Genomic DNA, 25,560 nt, shown 5'->3' with positions numbered 1-25,560 from the left:
TTTGTCAGACTCCCTATCCTGACCACTCCCTCTGTGCTTTCTTTTACACTGGCCCAAAACGAGCAGTCCATGGCATGCCTGTATATTGTCCTCGAGGGCTTTTTTTGGATTATGTGGAGTTGGTGCTTCTGCACTGCGGTTCCCCTCTCACCATCTGCGAGGCAGGGGAGGAGCCTGTAACCCCCATGCCTGCCACGGACCCAGAAATAGAGCCAAAGCCCACCACAGACCTTGAGCCCAAGCCCTGGACCAAGTGAGCCGACTTAGAGGCTACTCCTACCACAGAGCCAGAGGCAGCCACCCCGTCCATCTTGAAGCCAGACAGTCCCGGAGCGAGAGCCTGCCAACCGGGTTGTCCCGGAGTTTGCGCACACTGCCCAGTCTGATAGACCTGTGGTGAGCTGATCCAGTTCCCTCCCTAGTACCTACTCCCTACTCCTCCTCCACCGGTCCCATCCGGAGTCCTTCCTCTTCCTATGTTCCTGCCCAGTCTCCTAGCTCCTGCATCCCATTCGGTTCATCCCAACTTTCTGATCTCATTCCTTCTGCTGGTTCCATCCATTCTCTTGGACACATCGTCACTTCTGGTGTCGTCCAACTCCTCGGCTCCGGCCATGCCACTTGCTCTATGCAACTCTATTGGTGCGTTCACACCGGACGCGAATAGCGCGTCAGGCGCGAGTGATTTCAATGTTAAGTCAATGCAAAGACGTGTTACGCGCGTAAAAAATTCCTGCGGCGCGAATGAGGCGTAGAGCGCGGCACGGTAGACGCGAATACGCCTCATTCGCGCGTCAAGTTCGTGCGAATGGCGCAAATTGAGCGTCTGGCGCGTTAAGCGCGAATGTTTTATGTAGTGCTTTTTGTGCATTCTCGCGTTTGACGCGAATTCGCGTCTGCCGCCCGAGTTGAAAAATCTGAACTTCTGCGTCAATTCGCACCGCGTTAACCAATCAGGAGCCTGCTTGCTGCTGTCACGTGGTGAAGTGACAGTTTATAATGTTATTTTATGTTTGGCCTCAATAAATTATTTTGTAATATGACAAAAATGCTTGGTGTGCAAAGCAAATCTTTCACATAAAAACTCGATTTCAATATATGAGAGATACTCATTTTGTATTGAATGCTATTTATTCCATATCTATTCTAGATTATATGAAACATTATTATTCTAATGTAAAGACAACAAACACAATTTAGTGTATAAAAACTTTTTAAAAAATCACAGGACAGGTTTCACTTTTGGAGGCTCCATTTAATATCAAAACAAAAATAAATGACAGATTAGGTGGATGCGGGCGAGGGTGAACCTCGCGCCGGGCTGTAGAGCGCGGGCTCGACGACAGGCATAGACCACTCGAGGCCGAGGCCTTATACGGCCTACGCTGTCCTCGTCAGCGTCCTCACCGTTAGGTCCACCAAACCTAGCTCCTGGAGCAAATTGTGAAACTCCTGAAACCCTCCGGAGGTTCGGGTGGACCCGAGTACAGCGACGATGTCCCCTACGCAGCTGTTTCTGCTCTCCAGAGCATATACGAGCGGTGACTCTCTCGAATAATGCTAATGCTAATGCTCGATAAACATCTAAAAAGATGGCCGCCAACGGGTTTCGAAACTTTCGCCTCCGGATTTCGCCTCTGACGCGCGTAAATTTCGCTTCAAACTTTTGTTTTTACGTGCGTCAATTTCGCCATTGACACGCGAATTAACACAAAGTGGTCAAGCGTCAAACTAGACGCGGTAGACGCGAATTTGACGCGCTATTCGCGTCCGGTGTGAACGCACAGTATGGCTCCACCTCGGGCATGGTGTTATGGATTCCCTAGCTTCACCTCAGCCCTCCAGGCCCATGTCTCCACCTTGGCCTGTCAACCCTTCAGCTCCGCCCCGGCTCTGCGTTCCCTCGGCTCCAACGTGGTCCATCAGCCCTGGGGCTCCTCCGAGTTCCCCCCGACTCATCCTTGGTTGAGTCGTTGCTCTTGGTCCCTGTCTGTCACCAGCTCCGCACCCACCTCCAGAGCCCCCTCTCTCCATCCACACTTGGACATTCAATTACGGCACGAGGACGGGCCTTTTGGGAGGGGAGACTACTGTCACGATTCTATGAACTCTCAAGGCCAAAAAGTATACTTCACTTTTTACGCGTACGCGAGGGTCAGCATTCAGTGTTCATGACTTGAATTTCATCATCAGAAGTGATGATCCACAAAAGTGATGATCGTACTGATCCATAAGTGCAACCGTGCCCTGGGGTCGTCGATTCACAAGGTAGTCGAAGAAAAACTGCATAAACAGGACAGACCGGAACACATGCAAGCTATAGCGACAATGGAGGCCTACATAGATGGGAGATTGTGCAAAGAGGTTAGAAATTATCCTCATTTGTACAACTCTAGCATGAAAGAATACAAAGATATTTACATGGGTTGTAACTCGTGGCGAGAGATTGCTCAAAACTGTGAATGCGTCGAACGCCTGTGTACGCGTACGAGTCAAATGAAGTATACTTTGCAAGGCTGTGTGTTCGACTGTGCTATACTTTCTGCTTTATTTTTATTTTCTGCTCCATTTCCTTTAATTCCTGTTTCCCTGCTCTTTTTAGTTTCAGTTTCCCTGGTTATGCATTATGCCCTCGTTTGTTTCTATAGTTACCCATTAGTTTCAGCTGTGTCTAGTTTGGTTGGCTTTTTTGTAACCCTGTATTTATAGCCCTGTGTTTTCGTTGTTCTTTGTCAGTTCTCATTTACGCATAGTGTAGTTTGTTTTTCTTCTAGTATTACCCCTGTGCTCTCCTGCGTGCTTGTTTTGGTTAATTATTATTAATAAAGACTGTGTTGGATACTACTTCATCATCGTTGTGTGATTACCACAGCCACAACATGACAACGACAAGTGCACATTCAATGCACTCAAGTGTACTTTCTTCATAAGGGATGTATTGACTATATTGTTTATTTTATAATAATTTTATGAATTATATTTTATATAATTTTATAAGAAATAATTATTATATTTGTTATTTTGAGCTTGTTCAAGTAGCTGATTTTACTGCCTAGATTAGCATAGTCCTAATGCTTCACCTTGTGTTTTCACCATTTTATAATTTTATTTATTATATTTTGCATAATTTTATAAGAAATCATAATTTTTTTAAACATGTTGAAGATATGACTAAGATATTTTACTGTCAATATTTAGCATGATCCTAATGCTGCACCTTGTTATTACCTTTTTTAAATAATTTGATATAATTAATTGATAAAATAATAAATTATTATTTTCTTTTTTTTTGTGCTTGCTCAAGTTAGCAGCTGATTTTACAATTGGCATGGTGCTAATGCTACACCTTTTATCACCTTATTCTTCTGAACTATTTTATAAAATGTAACACTTTATTAATTATAGATATCAGAACTATACAAACACAAGTGGTAGTTGAGTGCTAGGATGTGTTTCTTTTTGTCTTTAGGTACATGTGAGACAGCTGACGGTGGATGAGGGGGGAGAGAGCTGGGTGAGTGAAGAACACATGCGTCTAAAGGACCAGGACTCGCTCGAGGATTCTCTGCACGTGGAGCTGAAGACTAAACCTCAGCATGGCAGTATTTACCTGGATGGCACAGCTATGAGTCCAGGCCAGACTTTCACAGTCAGGGATCTGAAAAGCCTAAAAGTTAGGTCAGATATGGTTCATCATAGTTTGTTTGGGTTCATCGTAATTCTACATTATCTTTAGTTTTGACTATTTTGTCTCAACAGATATCGCCATGACAGCTCTGAGACAGAACATGATGATATTAAATTCATTGCCACGGATGGGATAAATATTGCTGACTTTGTACTACATGTCAAGGTAATGGAGATTTATCTTGCAATTACTTTTTTAGCACAAAAGAAACACTTGAAGATATCTAACAAATGCATGTTTGACAGGTGACGCCAGTCAATGATGAGGCGCCAATGCTAGTGCCAGGTTTGAAACCCATTTTAGCCTGTGCAGAGGGACAGGAAGTGGTCATCACCATTGAGTACATCTGTGCCACAGATCCTGACAGTGATGATAGCACATTGATGTATATGATCGCCCGACAACCATATCATGGGGTAGTTCAAAGAAATGACATCGTGGTGGACCGCTTCATTCAAGCAGATATAACTGCTGGCTTAATTTCCTATAGACACACAGGTAATATAAGAAAAGTAGCAATGTATTTCTTTCACTTTTTAAATTTCACTTTCTGTAGTTGAACTTAACATCCAACCATATTTAGGCCTACCCTTGTGAAAAAGTACACTTCAGCATACTTTCAAAAAGAGTTCTTAATCAAAGAAGAATAAACTAGGGCAAAGTGAATGTAATGTTTGCAGACTTATAATCTATTATAGTAAACATTTTTATTAAATGCAATTAGCAAACTTCAAAGTGCTTTTTTGACCCACTTAAGTAGGACTTAAGTACATCTTTATATGCAATTTCTAATTATTTTTGTTGTCTTTGAAATATAGTTAAAGTGTACTGCTGAATGTACTGACAAGCATTTATGGTAAACTTTATAATGGTATACTTTAATGTCGATAAAATCTGTTAAAACTTGTATGTCATGTATTTTATAAAATTTGTAATTGCATATTTGCAATGGTGAAGTTGCAATTTAGTACATTTAAAATATAGCAACTTTAAATGTAATATTGAATGACACAAAAAAACAAACATTTAATTTGACATTATTACAAAGTGCACTTTTTAAAAGTGTACTTAAGTGTGTTAAGATTAAGAAACAGTCATGAAAGTCTAATTTCTTTAAGTACACTTTAGTGACCTTTTATTTAATTAATATATTATCTGCAAGTACAGTTTAATACTTTTAAGATTTGAAGTACACTACAAGTGCACAATCAATGTGCATTTCTTTTTTGCAAAGGTATGTAAATGCATTTGATATTGTTCGTTAAATTTGATTATAAACCTGTGAAGTAACAAATTTATATCAATTTTACTCCAAAGGACACGAGATTGGGCTACAACCACGTCATGACATTGTCACGTTTGTGATCTCTGATGGAGAATCAGGGCTACTTCCTTCCTGTTGCAGTGACAAAGCCACTATATTCAGTGCACAAACACCTGAAATACAGAGTTCCCTGCCTGTCTATGACCTTAATATCACCGTTTATCCTGTGAACAACCAACCACCATCTATTGCTGTTGGTAATGGGAACACTTTTCTTTCTGATGTTATTATAACAATGTATTATAACATTCGTATCCCTTGTGAAAGGAAATACACGTTAGCATACTTTTTAAAGAGAGTACTTCTTATAAAAACAATATTCTTTAAACTTAAGTGTGAACTGAATGTAATGTTTTCAGACACTTAATTGCATGTTAATTGCAATTAAATGTAAATGTATTATAGCTTACATTTATATTAAATCCAGTAGTTGAACTTAAGAGTGTTTTTGGACCCATTTAAGGAAGTACATCTTTATATGTAGTGTGCCTGCCGAATGTACTGACAAGCATTTATGGGAAACTAATGTCATTTCTATTAAAACTTGCATGTCCTGTATTTAAATTGATTTGCAATTACACATTTGTAATAAAGAAGTTTCAATGTAGTATAAAGTATATTAACTTTATATGTGCATTAAAAATGTACTTTAAAGCACAACATTCTGATTTTAAATGTATTTTAAATGAAAACTTTTGACATTGAAAATGTGACATTATTACAAAGTGCACTTAAGCATGTAAAGAAAGAGTCATGACTTAAGTGGCCTTGTATTTCAATATGGTCTATTGTCTCCAAGTAGTTTAAAAAAAATATACAAGTACACTACAAGTACATTTGAAGTACATTAAGCACATTTGTTTTTCACAAGGCATATTGTAGGATTTGCTGCTTGTTGCTGACATGTTAGGGTCCATGACACATTTTTTTCTCACATCAGGAGAGGTGTTTGTGGTGAATGAAGGAGGGTCAGCCTCTATCACGGTGACCCATCTGAGAGTTGAAGACCAAGACTCTGCTCCAGAAGACCTTAAGCTCATCCTGGTTGCTCCTCCACAGTTTGGCTACATAGAGAACATCCTGCCCAGTCCAGGATTTGAAAAGAGCAACATGGGAATCAGTATCGGTGAGCCAGTTCTGTTATGTGCATTTAACTGGTTTAAAATATGACTTTGCCAAAATTGGCGTCATTGCATTGGGTTATATTATATGGTAATATTGGAGCCTGAATTGTTGTTTTTTCCTCGTTTAGCTTCTTTCACCTACAGGGATGTGTTGAATGGACACATTAACTATGTTCAGTCTAGACACCAGAGGATGGAGCCGACCACTGACCAGATCATGCTGCATGTGTCCGATGGGAAACAGCAATCCTCTTCAGTCCTGTTCTACATCATCATCAGTCCGACCAATGATGAGATTCCAGACTTCCTGGCCAGAAACATCACGGTCAGTCAGAGAATCGTCTTGTAAATAACACAGCTGTGTAGCAGTTTAGCTCAAAAGGGAAAACTGTATAATTATTTGTAATGGGTTTTAGCTTTCTGAATTAACTGTAGCAGAATTTACCTTACAATCGTCCACCAAGCAGACTGTACAATCTTCTGTCAACTCTAAGAAAAATGATTCTCCTTGCCAAGAAAGCTTTCTTACTTTATATATTGTACTAGGTTTAATAAATGAAACTACTGGTTAATGCAGCTAAACTAAGCACAGCACATACTGTATATACAGAGAAAAGAATGGCAATGTTTACAATCAGTTAACCACAACGACCTAATGAGAACCATCAGAGAATTAAATTCACCTTAAAGGAGCTGTATGTAAGATTGTGGCCAAAACTGGTACTGCAATCACTTTCAAATGACTGTAGAGCGGTGTATCCCCTCCCCCTCCTCCCTGACTCGAGGTTGCCAGATAGGCTGCAGGATCCAGCAGGAGCGTAGGCTGCTACAAGAAGTGGTAACTAGAGCAGAGCTGGCAACCCGGATGCCGCAACACTACTGACTTCGTGATTGGTAGATAGGTGGAGGGTGGAGCATCAGACCAAAACACAACATGACAACATCAACATCAGTTGAGGGCTGCAACTGCACTTTTTAAATGACAATATCCTGGCCGGACTACTGTTGTCAGTGATATAAGTATTTGAAATGTACATGATTTCTTAATGTCTAGTGACATATCAGGGCCATTTTATGATTAATTGAAATAAATGTCTTACATACAGCTCCTTTAAAGGGGAAATGAAGCAGTCAGTCAAGTTTACATTATTTAGTAAACTGATTATCATTTTAATAAAGGGTCAAAACTTAGAGACGTATCTAAAGTTGATAAACGAATACTTGCATTGGTTTTGGTGCTGAACAACTGGATGCGTATAGAGTATAGAGATTCTTGATGAGTAAGGAGTATGTTGCAAGTTATGATAACTTCATATGCCTTTAATTAAGAAATGAGAAGAGGATTTATTTTAACATTAGGTGTGACAGGGTTTGTACAACATTGATTTACTTTAAATGTAATATCAAATAACAAATAAGAGTTAAAGGGTTAGTTCACCCAAAATTTTTAATTCTTTCATTAATTAGTCACTCATGTCGTTCCAAACCCGTAAGACTTTCGTTCATCTTCGGAACACAAATTAAGATCTTTTTGATGAAATCTGAGATCTTTCTGTCCCTCCATTGACAGCTACGCAACTACCACTTTGACGCTTCAAAAAGTTCATAAAGAGATCATAAAATTAATCCATATGAATTGAGCGGTTTAGTCAAAACTTTCTGAAGAGACACGATCGCTTTATATGATGACCAGATTCAATTGAGGTGTGGTGAGCAGGACGAGATTGGTGATGAGTGACACCTGCGCGACGCACTGGTCTCGTATCCCTCATGGAGGAGCAGAAGCATAAAAGGAGGAGCGATGACAGTAAAGGACGAGAGAGGACCAGGCCTGGACAAATTATGTTATGTTTTGTTTTTATGTGGCGGCAGTCGTCCGTGAGGGGCTGTCGTCTTTACTTTCATTTTGTGTTTGTTTTATTTTATGATTATTAGTCGGTTTCCGCCTCCTCCTTCCCACAACATCTAACCTTGCTACATCAGGCCTTTATTCACATATAAACATTGATCAGTGAACACAAACAGAAGCTCAACTGAACCTGCTCGACGTGCGAGAACAAACCTCATTGGTTCCTCCAGAAGCTCAGGCGTGCTGTGTAACACGAGAATGAACCTCATTGGTTCCTCCAGAAGCTCAAACGTGCTGCGTAACACGAGAATGAACTTCATTGGTTCCTCCAGAAGCTCAAACGTGCTGCGTAACACGAGAATGAACCTCATTGGTTCCTCCAGAAGCTCAAACGTGCTGCGTAACACGAGAATGAACCTCATTGGTTCATCCAGAAGCTCAAACGTGCTGCGTAACACGAGAATGAACTTCATTGGTTCCTCCAGAAGCTCAAACGTGCTGCGTAACACGAGAATGAACTTCATTGGTTCCTCCAGAAGCTCAAACGTGCTGCGTAACACGAGAATGAACCTCATTGGTTCCTCCAGAAGCTCAAACGTGCTGCGTAACACGAGAATGAACCTCATTGGTTCCCCCAGAAGCTCAAACGTGCTGCGTAACACGAGAATGAACTTCATTGGTTCCTCCAGAAGCTCAAACGTGCTGCGTAACACGAGAATGAACCTCATTGGTTCCTCCAGAAGCTCAAACGTGCTGCGTAACACGAGAATGAACCTCATTGGTTCCTCCAGAAGCTCAAACGTGCTGCGTAAACACGAGAATGAACCTCATTGGTTCTTGCAGAAGCTCAAACGTGCTGCGTAACACGAGAATGAACCTCATTGGTTCCTCCAGAAGCTCAAACGTGCTGCGTAACACGAGAATGAACTTCATTGGTTCCTCCAGAAGCTCAAACGTGCTGCGTAACACGAGAATGAACCTCATTGGTTCTTGCAGAAGCTCAAACGTGCTGCGTAACACGAGAATGAACCTCATTGGTTCCTCCAGAAGCTCAAACGTGCTGCGTAACACGAGAATGAACTTCATTGGTTCCTCCAGAAGCTCAAACGTGATGCGTAACACGAGAATGAACCTCATTGGTTCCTCCAGAAGCTCAAACGTGCTGCGTAACACGAGAATGAACTTCATTGGTTCCTCCAGAAGCTCAAACGTGCTGCGTAACACGAGAATGAACTTCATTGGTTCCTCCAGAAGCTCAAACGTGCTGCGTAACACAAGAATGAACTTCATTGGTTCCTCCAGAAGCTCAAACGTGCTGCGTAACACGAGAATGAACCTCATTGGTTCCTCCAGAAGCTCAAACGTGCTGCGTAACACGAGAATGAACCTCATTGGTTCCTCCAGAAGCTCAAACGTGCTGCGTAACACGAGAATGAACTTCATTGGTTCCTCAAGAAGCTCAAACGTGCTGCGTAACACGAGAATGAACCTCATTGGTTCCTCCGGAAGCTCAAACGTGCTGCGTAACACGAGAATGAACCTCATTGGTTCCTCCGGAAGCTCAAACGTGCTGCGTAACACGAGAATGAACCTCATTGGTTCCTCCGGAAGCTCAAACGTGCTGCGTAACACGAGAATGAACCTCATTGGTTCCTCCAGAAGCTCAAACGTGCTGCGTAACACGAGAATAAACCTCATTGGTTCCTCCAGAAGCTCAAACGTGATTCGTAACACGAGAATGAACTTCATTGGTTCCTCCAGAAGCTCAAACGTGCTGCGTAACACGAGAATGAACTTCATTGGTTCCTCCAGAAGCTCAAACGTGCTGCGTAACACGAGAATGAACTTCATTGGTTCCTCCAGAAGCTCAAACGTGATGCGTAACACGAGAATGAACTTCATTGGTTCCTCCAGAAGCTCAAACGTGTTGCGTAACACGAGAATGAACTTCATTGGTTCCTCCAGAAGCTCAAACGTGCTGCGTAAAACGAGAATGAACCTCATTGGTTCCTCCAGAAGCTCAAACGTGATGCGTAACACGAGAATGAACTTCATTGGTTCCTCCAGAAGCTCAAACGTGCTGCGTAACACGAGAATGAACCTCATTGGTTCCTCGAGAAGCTCAAATGTGCTGCGTAACACGAGAATGAACCTCATTGGTTCTTGCAGAAGCTCAAACGTGCTGCGTAACACGAGAATGAACCTCATTGGTTCCTCCAGAAGCTCAAACGTGCTGCGTAACACGAGAATGAACTTCATTGGTTCCTCCAGAAGCTCAAACGTGATGCGTAACACGAGAATGAACTTCATTGGTTCCTCCAGAAGCTCAAACGTGATGCGTAACACGAGAATGAACTTCATTGGTTCCTCCAGAAGCTCAAACGTGCTGCGTAACACGAGAATGAACCTCATTGGTTCCTCCAGAAGCTCAAACGTGATGCGTAACACGAGAATGAACTTCATTGGTTCCTCCAGAAGCTCAAACGTGCTGCGTAACACGAGAATGAACCTCATTGGTTCCTCCAGAAGCTCAAACGTGCTGCGTAACACGAGAATGAACCTCATTGGTTCTTGCAGAAGCTCAAACGTGCTGCGTAACACGAGAATGAACCTCATTGGTTCCTCCAGAAGCTCAAACGTGCTGCGTAACACGAGAATGAACTTCATTGGTTCCTCCGGAAGCTCAAACGTGATGCATAACACGAGAATGAACTTCATTGGTTCCTCCAGAAGCTCAAACGTGCTGCGTAACACGAGAATGAACCTCATTGGTTCTTGCAGAAGCTCAAACGTGCTGCGTAACACGAGAATGAACCTCATTGGTTCCTCCAGAAGCTCAATCGTGATGCGTAACACGAGAATGAACTTCATTGGTTCCTCCGGAAGCTCAAACGTGATGCATAACACGAGAATGAACTTCATTGGTTCCTCCAGAAGCTCAAACGTGCTGCGTAACACGAGAATGAACCTCATTGGTTCCTCCAGAAGCTCAAACGTGATGCGTAACACGAGAATGAACTTCATTGGTTCCTCCAGAAGCTCAAACGTGCTGCGTAACACGAGAATGAACCTCATTGGTTCCTCCAGAAGCTCAAACGTGCTGCGTAACACGAGAATGAACCTCATTGGTTCCTCCAGAAGCTCAAACGTGCTGCGTAACACGAGAATGAACTTCATTGGTTCCTCCAGAAGCTCAAACGTGCTGCGTAAAACGAGAATGAACCTCATTGGTTCCTCCAGAAGCTCAAACGTGATGCGTAACACGAGAATGAACTTCATTGGTTCCTCCAGAAGCTCAAACGTGCTGCGTAACACGAGAATGAACCTCATTGGTTCCTCGAGAAGCTCAAATGTGCTGCGTAACACGAGAATGAACCTCATTGGTTCTTGCAGAAGCTCAAACGTGCTGCGTAACACGAGAATGAACCTCATTGGTTCCTCCAGAAGCTCAAACGTGCTGCGTAACACGAGAATGAACTTCATTGGTTCCTCCAGAAGCTCAAACGTGATGCGTAACACGAGAATGAACTTCATTGGTTCCTCCAGAAGCTCAAACGTGATGCGTAACACGAGAATGAACTTCATTGGTTCCTCCAGAAGCTCAAACGTGCTGCGTAACACGAGAATGAACCTCATTGGTTCCTCCAGAAGCTCAAACGTGATGCGTAACACGAGAATGAACTTCATTGGTTCCTCCAGAAGCTCAAACGTGCTGCGTAACACGAGAATGAACCTCATTGGTTCCTCCAGAAGCTCAAACGTGCTGCGTAACACGAGAATGAACCTCATTGGTTCTTGCAGAAGCTCAAACGTGCTGCGTAACACGAGAATGAACCTCATTGGTTCTTGCAGAAGCTCAAACGTGATGCGTAACACGAGAATGAACTTCATTGGTTCCTCCAGAAGCTCAAACGTGCTGCGTAACACGAGAATGAACTTCATTGGTTCCTCCAGAAGCTCAAACGTGCTGCGTAACACGAGAATGAACTTCATTGGTTCCTCCAGAAGCTCAAACGTGCTGCGTAACACGAGAATGAACCTCATTGGTTCTTGCAGAAGCTCAAACGTGCTGCGTAACACGAGAATGAACCTCATTGGTTCCTCCAGAAGCTCAATCGTGATGCGTAACACGAGAATGAACTTCATTGGTTCCTCCGGAAGCTCAAACGTGATGCATAACACGAGAATGAACTTCATTGGTTCCTCCAGAAGCTCAAACGTGCTGCGTAACACGAGAATGAACCTCATTGGTTCCTCCAGAAGCTCAAACGTGATGCGTAACACGAGAATGAACTTCATTGGTTCCTCCAGAAGCTCAAACGTGCTGCGTAACACGAGAATGAACCTCATTGGTTCCTCCAGAAGCTCAAACGTGCTGCGTAACACGAGAATGAACCTCATTGGTTCCTCCAGAAGCTCAATCGTGATGCGTAACACGAGAATGAACTTCATTGGTTCCTCCAGAAGCTCAAACGTGCTGCGTAACACGAGAATGAACTTCATTGGTTCCTCCAGAAGCTCAAACGTGCTGCACAGAGCCATATAGAGAGAGAGTTGCGACAACGGAAGTTCTAAATGCTTGGTTGTCACGTGATTCGCGGAGACCTCAGAAAGTTCCAGGAAGTGCTTCGGCGCCAATTCAAATCGATGGAGGTAGAGAGCTGAACTGTGATTTTTGGTAGTTTGTAGTCAATAAATGCGTTTGTTTACAATATGTATATAATACATTGACATTTGGATGTAGTATGTGTGTGTAGTTACAGCAATATTGTTTTTAAAAGATAAAAATCTGCTGATATTTAATGTTTATTGTGGTCAACCAGTGTTGCCTGCCTTTGTTAACATATTTTCTAGCTAACTTTACCTTGGTTAAAGACCGTTTTGCAGTTGTTTTGAAGTATTTTTGTGTTCTTAAACTGGTATGTTATTTAAGGGTTATCATGTAATGTTCACTATGGTTTCACAAGGACAGGAGACTTCCAGGAAACAGGTGATTGTCTTAAAAAGCCATTGCAAACAAGTAAAATGTAAAATTGCATTCATCGTAATGTTTACAATGCTTATGCACTTATTACTATATAAATGAATACATAATATATTTCATTTTAAAACAAAACATGATTATACACACACACATACATTATTTTCTAAGTGTCCAAGTACATTATTTCCTTAAAGGGGTCATATAATGGTACATGCACTTTTACAAGTTGATTGTACTGAAATGTGTGTTGGCAGTGCCTGTACACAACCATCATATAATGATAAAAATCCATCCAGTATTTTTGTTTTAATCTCCTTATATGTTTTCCCCTGCCTCAAATTGAGCCGTTCGTTTTTGTGACGTCAATAAAACGGACGCCCCTCCCACGATTGTTGATTGACAGCAGTGATTCAACACAGACCCGCCCTCGCTCGTCCTGTCAATCATAGTCCGCGCGGACCGGCGCGGTCATTGTTGATATGCTGGAGCACTGTCTATGAGCAGAATGGCGTCGAAGCGATTGTGGTGTTCTGTTCTTGGGTGCAATAACGAACACAGCAGTCATTTTAATGTTCCTAAATCCGAACCGCTGAAGACGCAGTGGCTGAGTTTGTTTTCGAAGGGAATATTCCCCACGAGCAACGTCAATGCTCTCATGTTTGCCGAATCATTTCTCAGTGGACTGCTTTATAAACGAGGATCAGTGTAAAGCTGGTTTTGCTGAGAAGCTGCACCTGAATAAAGGATCGGAACCTATTCGTCTTCCTGCTGAACCTTCAGAAGAACTAAAGTGAGTGTAACGTTTTATTAATCTTTATATTAATATTTATATTAATCTTTGCAAATCGCCAGCTGCACGCTTCACGATGAATGCGTCGGTTTACACTCAGGGTACATTACAGCATGTTTTCTATGTACAACGTTCTCAATATAATTCATAATCCCACGTTTATAATGAACAACGCGTGGTTATTGTGTTATTGTGTTACAAACGGTGTACACAGAACAGAGAGGCGGGGTGAGCGAAGCTCATTATCATTTAAAGTCATATGCACTGAAACGGCGTGCTGAAAACAGAGCTGTTTTTGACCAGGTAAAATAAGTGTTTTCTTACAATACTAATGAGAATTTTTAATTAAAGTATATTACAAACTTTTAATTTAGACCCTAAAGAATCATATTAGCTTGTACAAAAATGGCATTATATGACCCCTTTAACATAATTTGATAAATTCATGACATACATCACTTTAATCTATAAAACCTATTTAGTTTAAATTCATTTTTAGTACATTTAGATAATATATATTTTATGTTTTGTTATCTTAAACCCCCCAAAATGTCAGGTTGTGTAACTGTCCGCACAAATGAACAGACTAAAATACTAATTTAAATGGTGTTTTAATCATAAAAAAATGAATTGTCTAAATTAAAAGTTTGTAATATACTTTAATTAAAAATTCTCATTAGTATTGTAAGAAAACACTTATTTTACCTGGTCAAAAAATTGACAATTGACAAATAAACAAATTACATCAGTTTTGAAAAGATTTAAAAAAAAACATTTATTTGTTTATTTGTCAATGACCTCTCTCTCTCTCTCTCTCTCTCTGTCTCTCTATATATATATATATATATATATATCATTGACAAATAAACAAAGAAATGTTTTTTTTAATCTTTTCAAAACTGATGTAATTTGTTTATTTGTCAATGACATATATACACTTTTGCACTGAATTAGCACAATGGGATTTATAAATGTCTAATAAACTGCACGTCAAGCATGTTGTCTGGCCTTTCCTCTATGTTGTCAGACACAGAAAATATGCTCAAGTCAGGAGCAATCTAAATAGAACTAATCATTTTTTGTGCTAATCATACTTAGGTGTATCTGCACTTTTTCCACAAAGACCAACACTGCGAAGTTTAATGTTTATTAAAAATAGGGAGCAAGTAAAGTCTTGCAAAATCCAAGGAGCTGAGATTGATGAGGGTACAGCGTCAGTAAATACAAATCAGTACAATACAAATCAGCTGAGCTAAATCATAATATAGAAAGGTAATAATCAACAGAAACACAATGAATAAAAAACGCCAACCATACGTTTTTCCTTACTCAAATATGAAATATAAAATAAGGATTTTTCCCCGTTAATGCACATTTAATATGGAATGAAACCGATATTCTCATTTTATCAATTACAACTATCACACTCCCCAATGTTATATTTAACCTCTGTTTAGAAGTATTTCCCTCTTATTATACAACAAAGGATAAACATGCATTAATAGAACGGGTTTAAACATTAATATGCTGTTGTTATGCGGTACTAACTTTATCCAATGACCTTTATTTTACCTGATAACGTCCCCTAAAACTACTAATTTAGAGAGCAATAATCAACTAGCATGCTTTAATACAGTTAAAGTTACAAGTTAATTTGATTCAGATGTACTGATAATATACAATCTTATTCTTTAAACGTCTTACCTTTTAAAAGTGCATCACAAACGGTCTGTTCTGCTGTAACTCTACCGCGCTGCTGCTACTTCCGGGAACTATTGAGAGGCTCTGCGAACCGCCATTGCTGTAAAAAAAAACGTTCCATTGGAGTCAATGGAATTGTCGCAACTCTCACTCTATATGGCTCTGGTGCTGCATAACACGAGAATGAACCTCATTGGTTCCTCCAGAAGCTCAAACGTGCTGCATAACACGAGAATGAACCTCATTGGTTCCTCCAGAAGCTCAAACGTGCTGCGTAACACGAGAATGAACCTCATTGGTTCCTCCAGAAGCTCAAACGTGATTCGTAACACGAGAATGAACCTCATTGGTTCCTCCAGAAGCTCAAACGTGATGCGTAACACGAGAATGAACTTCATTGGTTCCTCCAGAAGCTCAAACGTGCTGCGTAACACGAGAATGAACTTCATTGGTTCCTCCAGAAGCTCAAACGTGCTGCGTAACACGAGAATGAACCTCATTGGTTCCTCCAGAAGCTCAAACGTGATGCGTAACACGAGAATGAACCTCATTGGTTCCTCCAGAAGCTCAAACGTGCTGCGTAACACGAGAATGAACCTCATTGGTTCCTCCAGAAGCTCAAACGTGCTGCGTAACACGAGAATGAACCTCATTGGTTCCTCCAGAAGCTCAAACGTGCTGCGTAACACGAGAATGAACCTCATTGGTTCCTCCAGAAGCTCAAACGTGCTGCGTAACACGAGAATGAACCTCATTGGTTCCTCCAGAAGCTCAAACGTGCTGCGTAACACGAGAATGAACTTCATTGGTTCCTCCAGAAGCTCAAACGTGATGCGTAACACGAGAATGAACTTCATTGGTTCCTCCAGAAGCTCAAACGTGCTGCGTAACACGAGAATGAACCTCATTGGTTCCTCCAGAAGCTCAAACGTGCTGCGTAACACGAGAATGAACCTCATTGGTTCCTCCAGAACCTCAAACGTGCTGCGTAACACGAGAATGAACCTCATTGGTTCCTCCAGAAGCTCAAACGTGCTGCGTAACACGAGAATGAACCTCATTGGTTCCTCCAGAAGCTCAAACGTGCTGCGTAACACGAGAATGAACCTCATTGGTTCCTCCAGAAGCTCAAACGTGCTGCATAACACGAGAATGAACCTCATTGGTTCCTCCAGAAGCTCAAACGTGATGCATAACACGAGAATGAACCTCATTGGTTCCTCCAGAAGCTCAAACGTGTCATTTGGCATGATCTGTATCAAGAAACACTGCTCTAATCAGTTGAGGTCTGATGACCAATGCTTGTCTTTTAGGTTCGGGAGGGAGACATGAAAGAGTTGGACCCATCTATAATCAGTGCGGTGGATCTTGATGTTCCCAGAGACCGTTTAATGTTCAGCATAGTCCAGCAGCCTCAGCACGGCTCCATCATGAGTGTCCCACACGGCAATGATGTGACGCATTACAAGCGCGGATCTGAGATCCCTGTGGAGCACTTCACTATGGATGACCTCAGGAGTGGTACTGTACTTTAAAGTCTTTTACGTTTTTGTTTTGACTACAGCCAAAGCAATATATTGATGATATAGTAGTTGTAATATATATATATATATACATGCATTACCAGTAATTTCATTATTTTATCTTCATTTGCAAGTAAAAACGTCACAATTACTGAGCAGTTTTCCAAGTCCCTTTGCGCCACCTAGTGGTGATTTCGCGAATGAGCGTCACATGTGACTGGGCACACCTGTGGTAGTAAAAGACATTTTGGTTGACTACCTACTGTGTGTGTGTGTGTGTGTGTGTGTGTGTGTATATATATGGTATATCACTGAAAATCTTTTACTCTCACTTTTGATTAATTTAATGGGTCCTTGTTGCATGATTTAATGCATCCCCAACTTTTTTTTTTTTTTTGTTGTTGTAATATATCAGACAATATATTTTGTGTTACTCTGTCCTCAGGCATGACTCTGATGTACATGCACGATGACTCTGAGAGTGAGCAGGACGGATTTATTGTTCAGCTCTCTGACGGAAAACACCAGCTCCAGAAACACATGCAGGTTAAAGTACTGCCTGTCAATGATGAGGAGCCACAAATTATACGGTAATTGCAGATAAATATTATTGAAGTAAATCATGCTTTTATTCATCAATAAATTATACATTAGTTTATTTGTTGAAACATATATATTATGAATTGCTCAATACACAATACATTCAAGACATTATAGCCTATCACATTAAGTGGTAAGTCTCTGTGGAAAAGAAAGACACACACTATAATTTATTTGCAGGAACACTGGCCTTGAGATGGAGGCTGGGGAGTCCAGACTGATCTCCAGTGCTGTGCTTAGTGCTCACGACAAAGACACTTCTTCTTCTGACATCGTCTATGTTTTTGAGAGCATACCGAGTCATGGTGTCATTCAGATGAAGGTCAGTTCGCTCAATATGCAGTGAGAAAAATATCTAATCTCTTACTTCCAAAAATACCAAAGTCTCTGAGAAATTTTTCTCAGAACATGAAATATTATATATTTATATATATATACACTCACCTAAAGGATTATTTGGAACACCTGTTCAATTTCTCATTAATGGAATTATCTAATCAACCAATCACATGGCAGTGGCTTCAATGCATTTAGGGGTGTGGTCCTGGTCAAGACAATCTCCTAAACTCCAAACTGAATGTCAGAATGGGAAAGAAAGGTGATTTAAGCAATTTTGAGCGTGGCGTGGTTGTTGGTGCCAGACGGGCCGGTCTGAGTATTTCACAATCTGCTCAGTTACTGGGATTTTCACGCACAACCATTTCTAGGGTTTACAAAGAATGGTGTGAAAAGGGAAAAACATCCAGTATGCGGCAGTCCTGTGGGCGAAAATGCCTTGTAGATGCTAGAGGTCAGAGGAGAATGGGCCGACTGATTCAAGCTGATAGAAGAGCAACTTTGACTGAAATAACCACTCGTTACAACCGAGGTATGCAGAAAAGCATTTGTGAAGCCACAACACACACAACCTTGAGGCGGATGGGCTACAACAGCAGAAGACCCCACCGGGTACCACTCATCTCCACTACAAATAGGAAAAAGAGGCTACAATTTGCAAGAGCTCACCAAAATTGGACAGTTGAAGACTGGAAAAATGTTGCCTGGTCTGATGAGTCTTGATTTCTGTTGAGACATTCAGATGGTAGAGTCAGAATTTGGCGTAACCAGAATGAGAACATGGATCCATCATGCCTTGTTACCACTGTGCAGGCTGGTGGTGGTGGTGTAATGGTGTGGGGGATGTTTTCTTGGCACACTTTAGGCCCCTTAGTGCCAATTGGGCATCGTTTAAATGCCACGGCCTACCTGAGCATTGTTTCTGACCATGTCCATCCCTTTATGGCCACCATGTACCCATCCTCTGATGGCTACTTCCAGCAGGATAATGCACCATGTCACAAAGCTCGAATAATTTCAAATTGGTTTCTTGAACATGACAATGAGTTCACTGTACTAAAATGGCCCCCACAGTCACCAGATCTCAACCCAATAGAGCATCTTTGGGATGTGGTGGAACGGGAGCTTCGTGCCCTGGATGTGCATCCCACAAGTATCCATCAACTGCAAGATGCTATCCTATCAATATGGGCCAACATTTCTAAAGAATGCTTTCAGCACCTTGTTGAATCAATGCCACGTAGAATTAAGGCAGTTCTGAAGGCGAAAGGGGGTCAAACACAGTATTAGTATGGTGTTCCTAATAATCCTTTAGGTGAGTGTATGTGTGTGTGTGAGCAAATCCAGAATGTTAGCTGTTCCCCAGGTCGGCACAGACTGGGTGTCTGTATCTGCAGGAATGAACTGCTCTCAGCAGGTTTTGGATATGAACCTGTTACGGTACCTTCACACCAGTAATCCTGGAGCACCCGCTGACGACTTCTTTGTCTTTCACCTGTTGGACGGCAAGAACCGCTCTCCTGCTCAGCACTTCCACATTACAGTCAAAGAACTGGAGAAAGGTGGGCTGCTGCTTTTTATTTCCTGATGATATGCATCCTATATTCCAAGAGTTATCATAAAAGTGTTCAATTGAGTCAGTTCTTTTCAAGTCTGCTCTGTGCTGATCTGCAGGAGACATAGCATTGTTCCTGAAGCCTGTGAGGTCTAGTCGAGGGGAGCGTGTGGTTCTCACCACAGACGTCTTGCTGGCGGTGGACGGCACTGACAAGCCGGAGGAGCTGCTCTATGTCATCACTGTACCTCCAGCACATGGTCATGTGGAGTACATCAAACACACCGGCATGCAAATTCAGTCGTTCAGTCAGCTGGACGTAGCAGCAAACCTGGTGTGTTATGTACATGACAACAGAGCCACTTCACCTAAAGAGACCCTGCAGTAAGGACCTCATGCAAGACTGATGCAGTCTGCGTTCTTCATCAACCTTTTTTTTTTTTTTATCTTGCAAAATAATGTTATAGTTTTATTTTTAGAGTTACTCCCCCAAAATCTAAATAAATAATAAAAATAATATTTATTTAAATATTAAAATGTTTTGTATAATGATTCAATAATGTTAAAAAAACATTTAGGAATTGTTTAATTATCTTTGTGATAATTAAGCACAATTTGCACTCAATTAATAATTAAAAATAATTAATTAAAACAATTATTCATAATTAATAATTAATATATAAGCACAATTTGCACACATAAGTACTGTAACTAAACCAATATTAATTAAATAATAACAATCTGTGTGTATGTATGTATGTATATACTGTATATTTATATATATATATATTGTGAATACTGTCAAAATATAATTTCTTACTTATTTCTATATTTATTTATTGTGGGGTAAAATAATAATATACAGATGTGAGTAACCTTTTATTGAACCTTTCATTTTATTGAATTTCTGTGCAGCTGTGATTAATGTCCCATAAAGATTATTGATTTGTGCTTTGTGTCTTTGCTCCATATGTCTACTTTATTCATAGGTTTGTGGTCAGCAATGGCATATCAACTCGCAACGGGACCCTGGAGATCTTAGTGGAAATGACTGATAAGGTTCTCCCCACACTAGTGCATAACACTGGTCTACGGGTTCCCCAGGGGTCCACCATAACTTTGACACCTGATGCCTTATTCCTGTCTGATCCTGACAGCCCACACACTGCCTTGAGCTACAGGGTGGTACACCCTCCCCAGTATGGCCAGTTGCTTTTGAAGGGACAGACACTGGTCGCTGCTAGCAGTTTTACCCAGCAGAACATTCAGGATCTGGCTGTTTCATACAGACACTCTGGAGGAGCTTCTCAGATCGATCGCTTCAGATTCACAGCCTCTGACAGCACAGAAAGAGGCTTCCTGCTGGACGGACACGTGCAAACTGAGCCGCTCTTCTTCACTCTGCAAGTTAGTTGCAATCATTTGGTTTGGTACAACTTTTTTTGTTGTACCTATTTTTAAAAATTCAAAAAGGTTTGCATTGTAACTTTTTTTTTTATCAAGTTCAAGCAGGAGATAAAAAAACAATGCAGACATTTCGACTGTCTGCCTTCGTCAGTGTAACAATTCAGTGGTTATATAGAAAACACTACAAATCTTCAGGTGATCATAATCAGACAATCAATTCACAGACTCTATTTCAACTCCATCTGGAACAACAAATCAATAATAATAATAGGAACAATAAAACATCAGGAAAAAATGCCATTCATAAACATTGTGACCAAAATAATTTGGTAACACTTTACAATGAGGTTCATTAGTTAACATCAGTCAATGTATTAACTAACATGAACTTACAATGAGTAATTAATTTGTTACAGTATTTATTCATCTTTGTTAATATTAGTTAATAAAAATACAGCAGCTGTTCATTATTTGTTCATGTTAGTTCACAGTGCATTAACTGATGTTAACAAATACAGCCTTTGATTTTAATAACGTATTAGTAAATGTTGAAATTAATATTAACTGAGATTAATAAATGCTGTAGAAGTATTGTTCATTCTTAGGTCATGTTAACTAAGGTAGTTAACTAATGTTAACTAATGAACCTTATTGTAAAGTGCCATCAATAATTTTAAATAATCATAATCCTCATTTAAACAACAATCTATAAAAATTAGGGCTGTCAAACGATTAATCACGATTAATCGCATCCAAAATAAAAGTTTGTGTTTACATAATATATGTGTGTGTACTGTGTATAATTATTTTGTATATAAATGCACACATGTATATATTTAAGAAAAATATGTTATTTATATATAACATTTTTATATTTATATAAAATATACATTATATATAGGCTACATTCAGTCTATATACAGTATATACATGCAAATATTTCTTAAATACACATGCATGTGTGGGTATTTATGTATTAAAAATAATTATACACAGTACACACACATATATTATGTAAACACAAACTTTTACTTTGGATGCGATTAATCGCGATTAATCGTTTGACAGCCCTAATAAAAATACCTTTTTTGAATGTTTGACCATATATATAGGTCTTGACACCTAATTAGCTGTGAGAGTGCAGTAAGTGCTTCGATTGTACATATTTATATTTTTTCATACATTGTTCAATGCATATCCAACATAACTTGTATCCTGTCATTGTTTTCCAACTTTTAATCCTGCTGAAATGATGTGTGTGCCACAGATTGAAGCTCTCGACAGCTCAGCTCCACAGATAGCAGTGTTGGAAACCCTGTGGAAAGTGGAGCTCCTCAAAGATGGTCGTTATGGGATCTTTATATCCTCCAGAGAGCTTAAGGCTCAGGATAAGAACTCTGCAGATGGTGATCTGATCTATCACATCCTCAGACCGCCTTACTTTGGATACCTGGAAAATTATACCAATGGTGAGCGGTCTGTCTGTCTAACTATATGTCTGTCTGTCTGTGTATCCATCTATCTAGATCTAGTCTTCCTGTCTGTAATAATGTGTTTACATCCTGTATAATCTTTGACATGTCCGTAGGTGAGTTTGTGAGGCATCGTTTCTCTCAGAGGGATCTGAACAGAAGGAATATCCTCTACATCATAAACTCTGCTCTAGACTCTTTAACTGACAGCCTGGAGTTTGCCGTGTCTGATGCACTGGGCAAATCTGGACTTTCTCACAAGTAAACCTTGCGCTTTGAAATGTTGTTTTTTTGTGTAAAAAGTTGTATTTCCATTGCCCATAAATAGTCATTTCTTATAGCAATAACACCTCCACACATACTGTATACTTGAATGGCATGTTGTTTGTGTATATTAGGATTTGTAATAAATATTATTCCCTCTGTTAGATTGGAGTTTAGCTGGGCCAGTGTGGAGCTGACCAGGACTGAGTATATCATATGTGAGAGTCAGGGGTCAGTCTCACTAACCATCCAGAGGAAGGGGAATGTGCAGGACTCGTCTTATGTGACTGTACAGGTATTGCGTATAGCTTTATTTGTTGTGGTTTATTTGATTGTTTTTTATTCTTCTGCAAAAAAGGATTTTAATATATATATATATATATATATATATATTTTCTTCTCCATAGGTGAAAGAACTAACAGCATCTGCTGGAAAGGATTTTATACCGGCTTCATCTTTGATTCAGTTTGACCCAGGTAATTTGAAACACTGGGATTTTCTTAGGGTTTTCTTAAAGGGGTGGTATAATGCCCTTTTCACAAGATGTAAAATAAGTCTCTGATATCCCCAAAGTGTGTATTTGAAGTTTTAGCTCAAAATACCCCACAGATATTTTATATAGCATGTTAAAATTGTCACTTTTTGAGGGTGAGCAAAAAACACGCTGTTTTTGTGTTTGTCCCTTTAAATGCAAATGAGCTGCACAGAGGGCGGAGCTTGTGTGTTAGCAGCTCTGACATCACTGAACATTTCAAAAACTTGTAGCCTTTTATGTTCAAAATGGAGTCGGACAAAGATAGAGAGACTCAAGAAGAAGTGACAACATGTAGAATGCAACAGGACATTTCTGAATTGGTTAGTTAATGTATTTATGTAGCTGATGTGGAGTGTCATGATAATCTATAAATCACGTTCCTGGGGTGGAGGTTTATGTAAATTTTGGGGTTAGAACCCGTGAAGAAGCTCATTGTAGTCCCTACCAGCCGTTTTTTGTAGTCCCTAAAAAGCGATTTCTGTAAAAGCAAATATCTTCCTTTGCTTTGAACTTTGAGCGTTGTAATTTTGCAGACGTTGTTTATGCTCAAACAGCAACATTACACTCTAACTAAAGTTAGAAAAGAGAAATCATAATCAACCACCCCTTTAAATAAATAAAATAATGAAATGAATTGAAGATGCTACAATAAGATACTACAAAAGCTAATTCAATGCTTTAATCATTGCTAACGTGTCCTCTTGTCTTTTCTCAGGGATGGTCAGTCGAGGATGGAGAGTGGAGATGGTTCAGGATTCTTTAGAGGAAGGTGATGAGAAATTTGAGGTTACCTTGATATCTCCGGTGGGTGCAATGCTGAAAGACAAATCAAAAGCCACCATCTTCATAAAGGACACAAATGGTGAGTGCAGATTGTCCAGAAGACCATATATTTGGTTGAACAGTTCCTTTAATGAATATAGCAAAACATTCGGATCCTACTTTGTTCACATAAAGATGAAACGCCACATGTTATGTTATGTTTGTAAGGTCATTTGTTGGGTGTTTCTAAAGGGCAGTGCAGAGAGACCCGAATCAAAGCAGGAACTAGTATTCAAGGCCGGGAGGTTGAGCCAGGTCCGTACCCTCAACACGGCTCCATCCAGGTGGAGACATTACCTTTCTCTCAGGGCTATATCAGAGGTGATGGAGATATAACAGCTGAAGCTCCCTCCACTACAAAGAAAACACTCAGAGTCATTGGGAATGGAAAAGTGGTAAGTTAATATGATTAAACACACATACATACATACACACACACACACACATGTTGTGTTTTCATGTTTTATGGGGACTTTCCATAGACATAATGATTTTTATACTGTACAGACTGTATATTCTATTCCCTTACACTAACCCTATCCCTAAACCTACCCATCACAGGAAACATTCTGCATTTTTACATTTTCAAACAACATCACTTAGTATGATTTATAAGCTGATTTCCTCATGGGGACCAAAAAATGTCCCCACACGAACAAGGATTTCGGATATTGCCATCCTTGTGGGGACATTTTGTCTCCATAACGTAAGGTTTACCAGGCCACACACACACACACACACACACACACACACACACACACACACACATATATACACTCACCTAAAGGATTATTTGGAACACCTGTTCAATTTCTCATTAATACAATTATCTAATCAACCAATCACATGGCAGTTGCTTCAATGCATTTAGGGGTGTGGTCCTGGTCAAGACAATCTCCTGAACTCCAAACTGAATGTCAGAATGGGAAAGAAAGGGGATTTAAGCAATTTTGAGCGTGGCGTGGTTGTTGGTGCCAGATGGGCCGGTCTGAGTATTTCACAATCTGCTCAGTTACTGGGATTTTCACGCACAACCATTTCTAGGGTTTACAAAGAATGGTGTGAAATGGGAAAAACATCCAGTATGCGGCAGTCCTGTGGGCGAAAATGCCTTGTAGATGCTAGAGGTCAGAGGAGAATGGGCCGACTGATTCAAGCTGATAGAAGAGCAACTTTGACTGAAATAACCACTCGTTACAACCGAGGTATGCAGCAAAGCATTTGTGAAGCCACAACACGCACAACCTTGAGGCGGATGGGCTACAACAGCAGAAGACCCCACCGGGTACCACTCATCTCCACTACAAATAGGAAAAGGAGGCTATAATTTGCAAGAGCTCACCAAAATTGGACAGTTGAAGACTGGAAAAATGTTGCCTGGTCTGATGAGTCTCGATTTCTGGTGAGACATTCAGATGGTAGAGTCAGAATTTGGCGTAACCAGAATTGAGAACATGGATCCATCATGCCTTGTTACCACTGTGCAGGCTGGTGGTGGTGGTGTAATGGTGTGGGGGATGTTTTATTGGCACACTTTAGGCCCCTTAGTGCCAATTGGGCATCGTTTAAATGCCACGGCCTACCT

General features: G+C 40.5%; 1 protein-coding gene across 3 annotated transcripts in view; it reads left to right on the top strand.

Annotated features, from left to right (window-relative positions):
- frem1a (Fras1 related extracellular matrix 1a) overlaps positions 1-25,560 on the top strand; it is a 39,134-nt gene that overhangs the window by 10,912 nt on the left and 2,662 nt on the right. The window contains exons 13-30 of one of the 3 annotated variants that reach the window (XM_056240339.1): positions 3,470-3,678; positions 3,760-3,853; positions 3,934-4,186; positions 5,006-5,209; positions 5,953-6,138; positions 6,265-6,461; positions 16,774-16,981; positions 17,429-17,573; positions 17,764-17,905; positions 19,286-19,481; positions 19,594-19,858; positions 20,464-20,881; positions 22,149-22,350; positions 22,470-22,614; positions 22,783-22,912; positions 23,025-23,094; positions 23,869-24,015; positions 24,168-24,370. In XM_056240339.1, the coding sequence (XP_056096314.1) occupies positions 3,470-3,678; positions 3,760-3,853; positions 3,934-4,186; positions 5,006-5,209; positions 5,953-6,138; positions 6,265-6,461; positions 16,774-16,981; positions 17,429-17,573; positions 17,764-17,905; positions 19,286-19,481; positions 19,594-19,858; positions 20,464-20,881; positions 22,149-22,350; positions 22,470-22,614; positions 22,783-22,912; positions 23,025-23,094; positions 23,869-24,015; positions 24,168-24,370 (3,414 nt within the window). Of the gene's footprint in view, positions 1-3,469; positions 3,679-3,759; positions 3,854-3,933; positions 4,187-5,005; positions 5,210-5,952; positions 6,139-6,264; positions 6,462-16,773; positions 16,982-17,428; positions 17,574-17,763; positions 17,906-19,285; positions 19,482-19,593; positions 19,859-20,463; positions 20,882-22,148; positions 22,358-22,469; positions 22,615-22,782; positions 22,913-23,024; positions 23,095-23,868; positions 24,016-24,167; positions 24,371-25,560 lie in introns of those variants that run through there. The other 2 variants (XM_056240340.1, XM_056240341.1) reach the window with 2 other exon arrangements.

Source organism: Rhinichthys klamathensis, unplaced genomic scaffold (genome assembly GCF_029890125.1).
Source record: "Rhinichthys klamathensis goyatoka isolate OS25496 unplaced genomic scaffold, OSU_Roscu_1.1 h1tg000593l_1, whole genome shotgun sequence".
Lineage (NCBI taxonomy): Eukaryota > Metazoa > Chordata > Actinopteri > Cypriniformes > Leuciscidae > Rhinichthys > Rhinichthys klamathensis.
The sequence above is the reverse complement of the archived record's forward strand: the minus strand, read 5'-3'. Positions and strand labels throughout refer to the sequence as shown.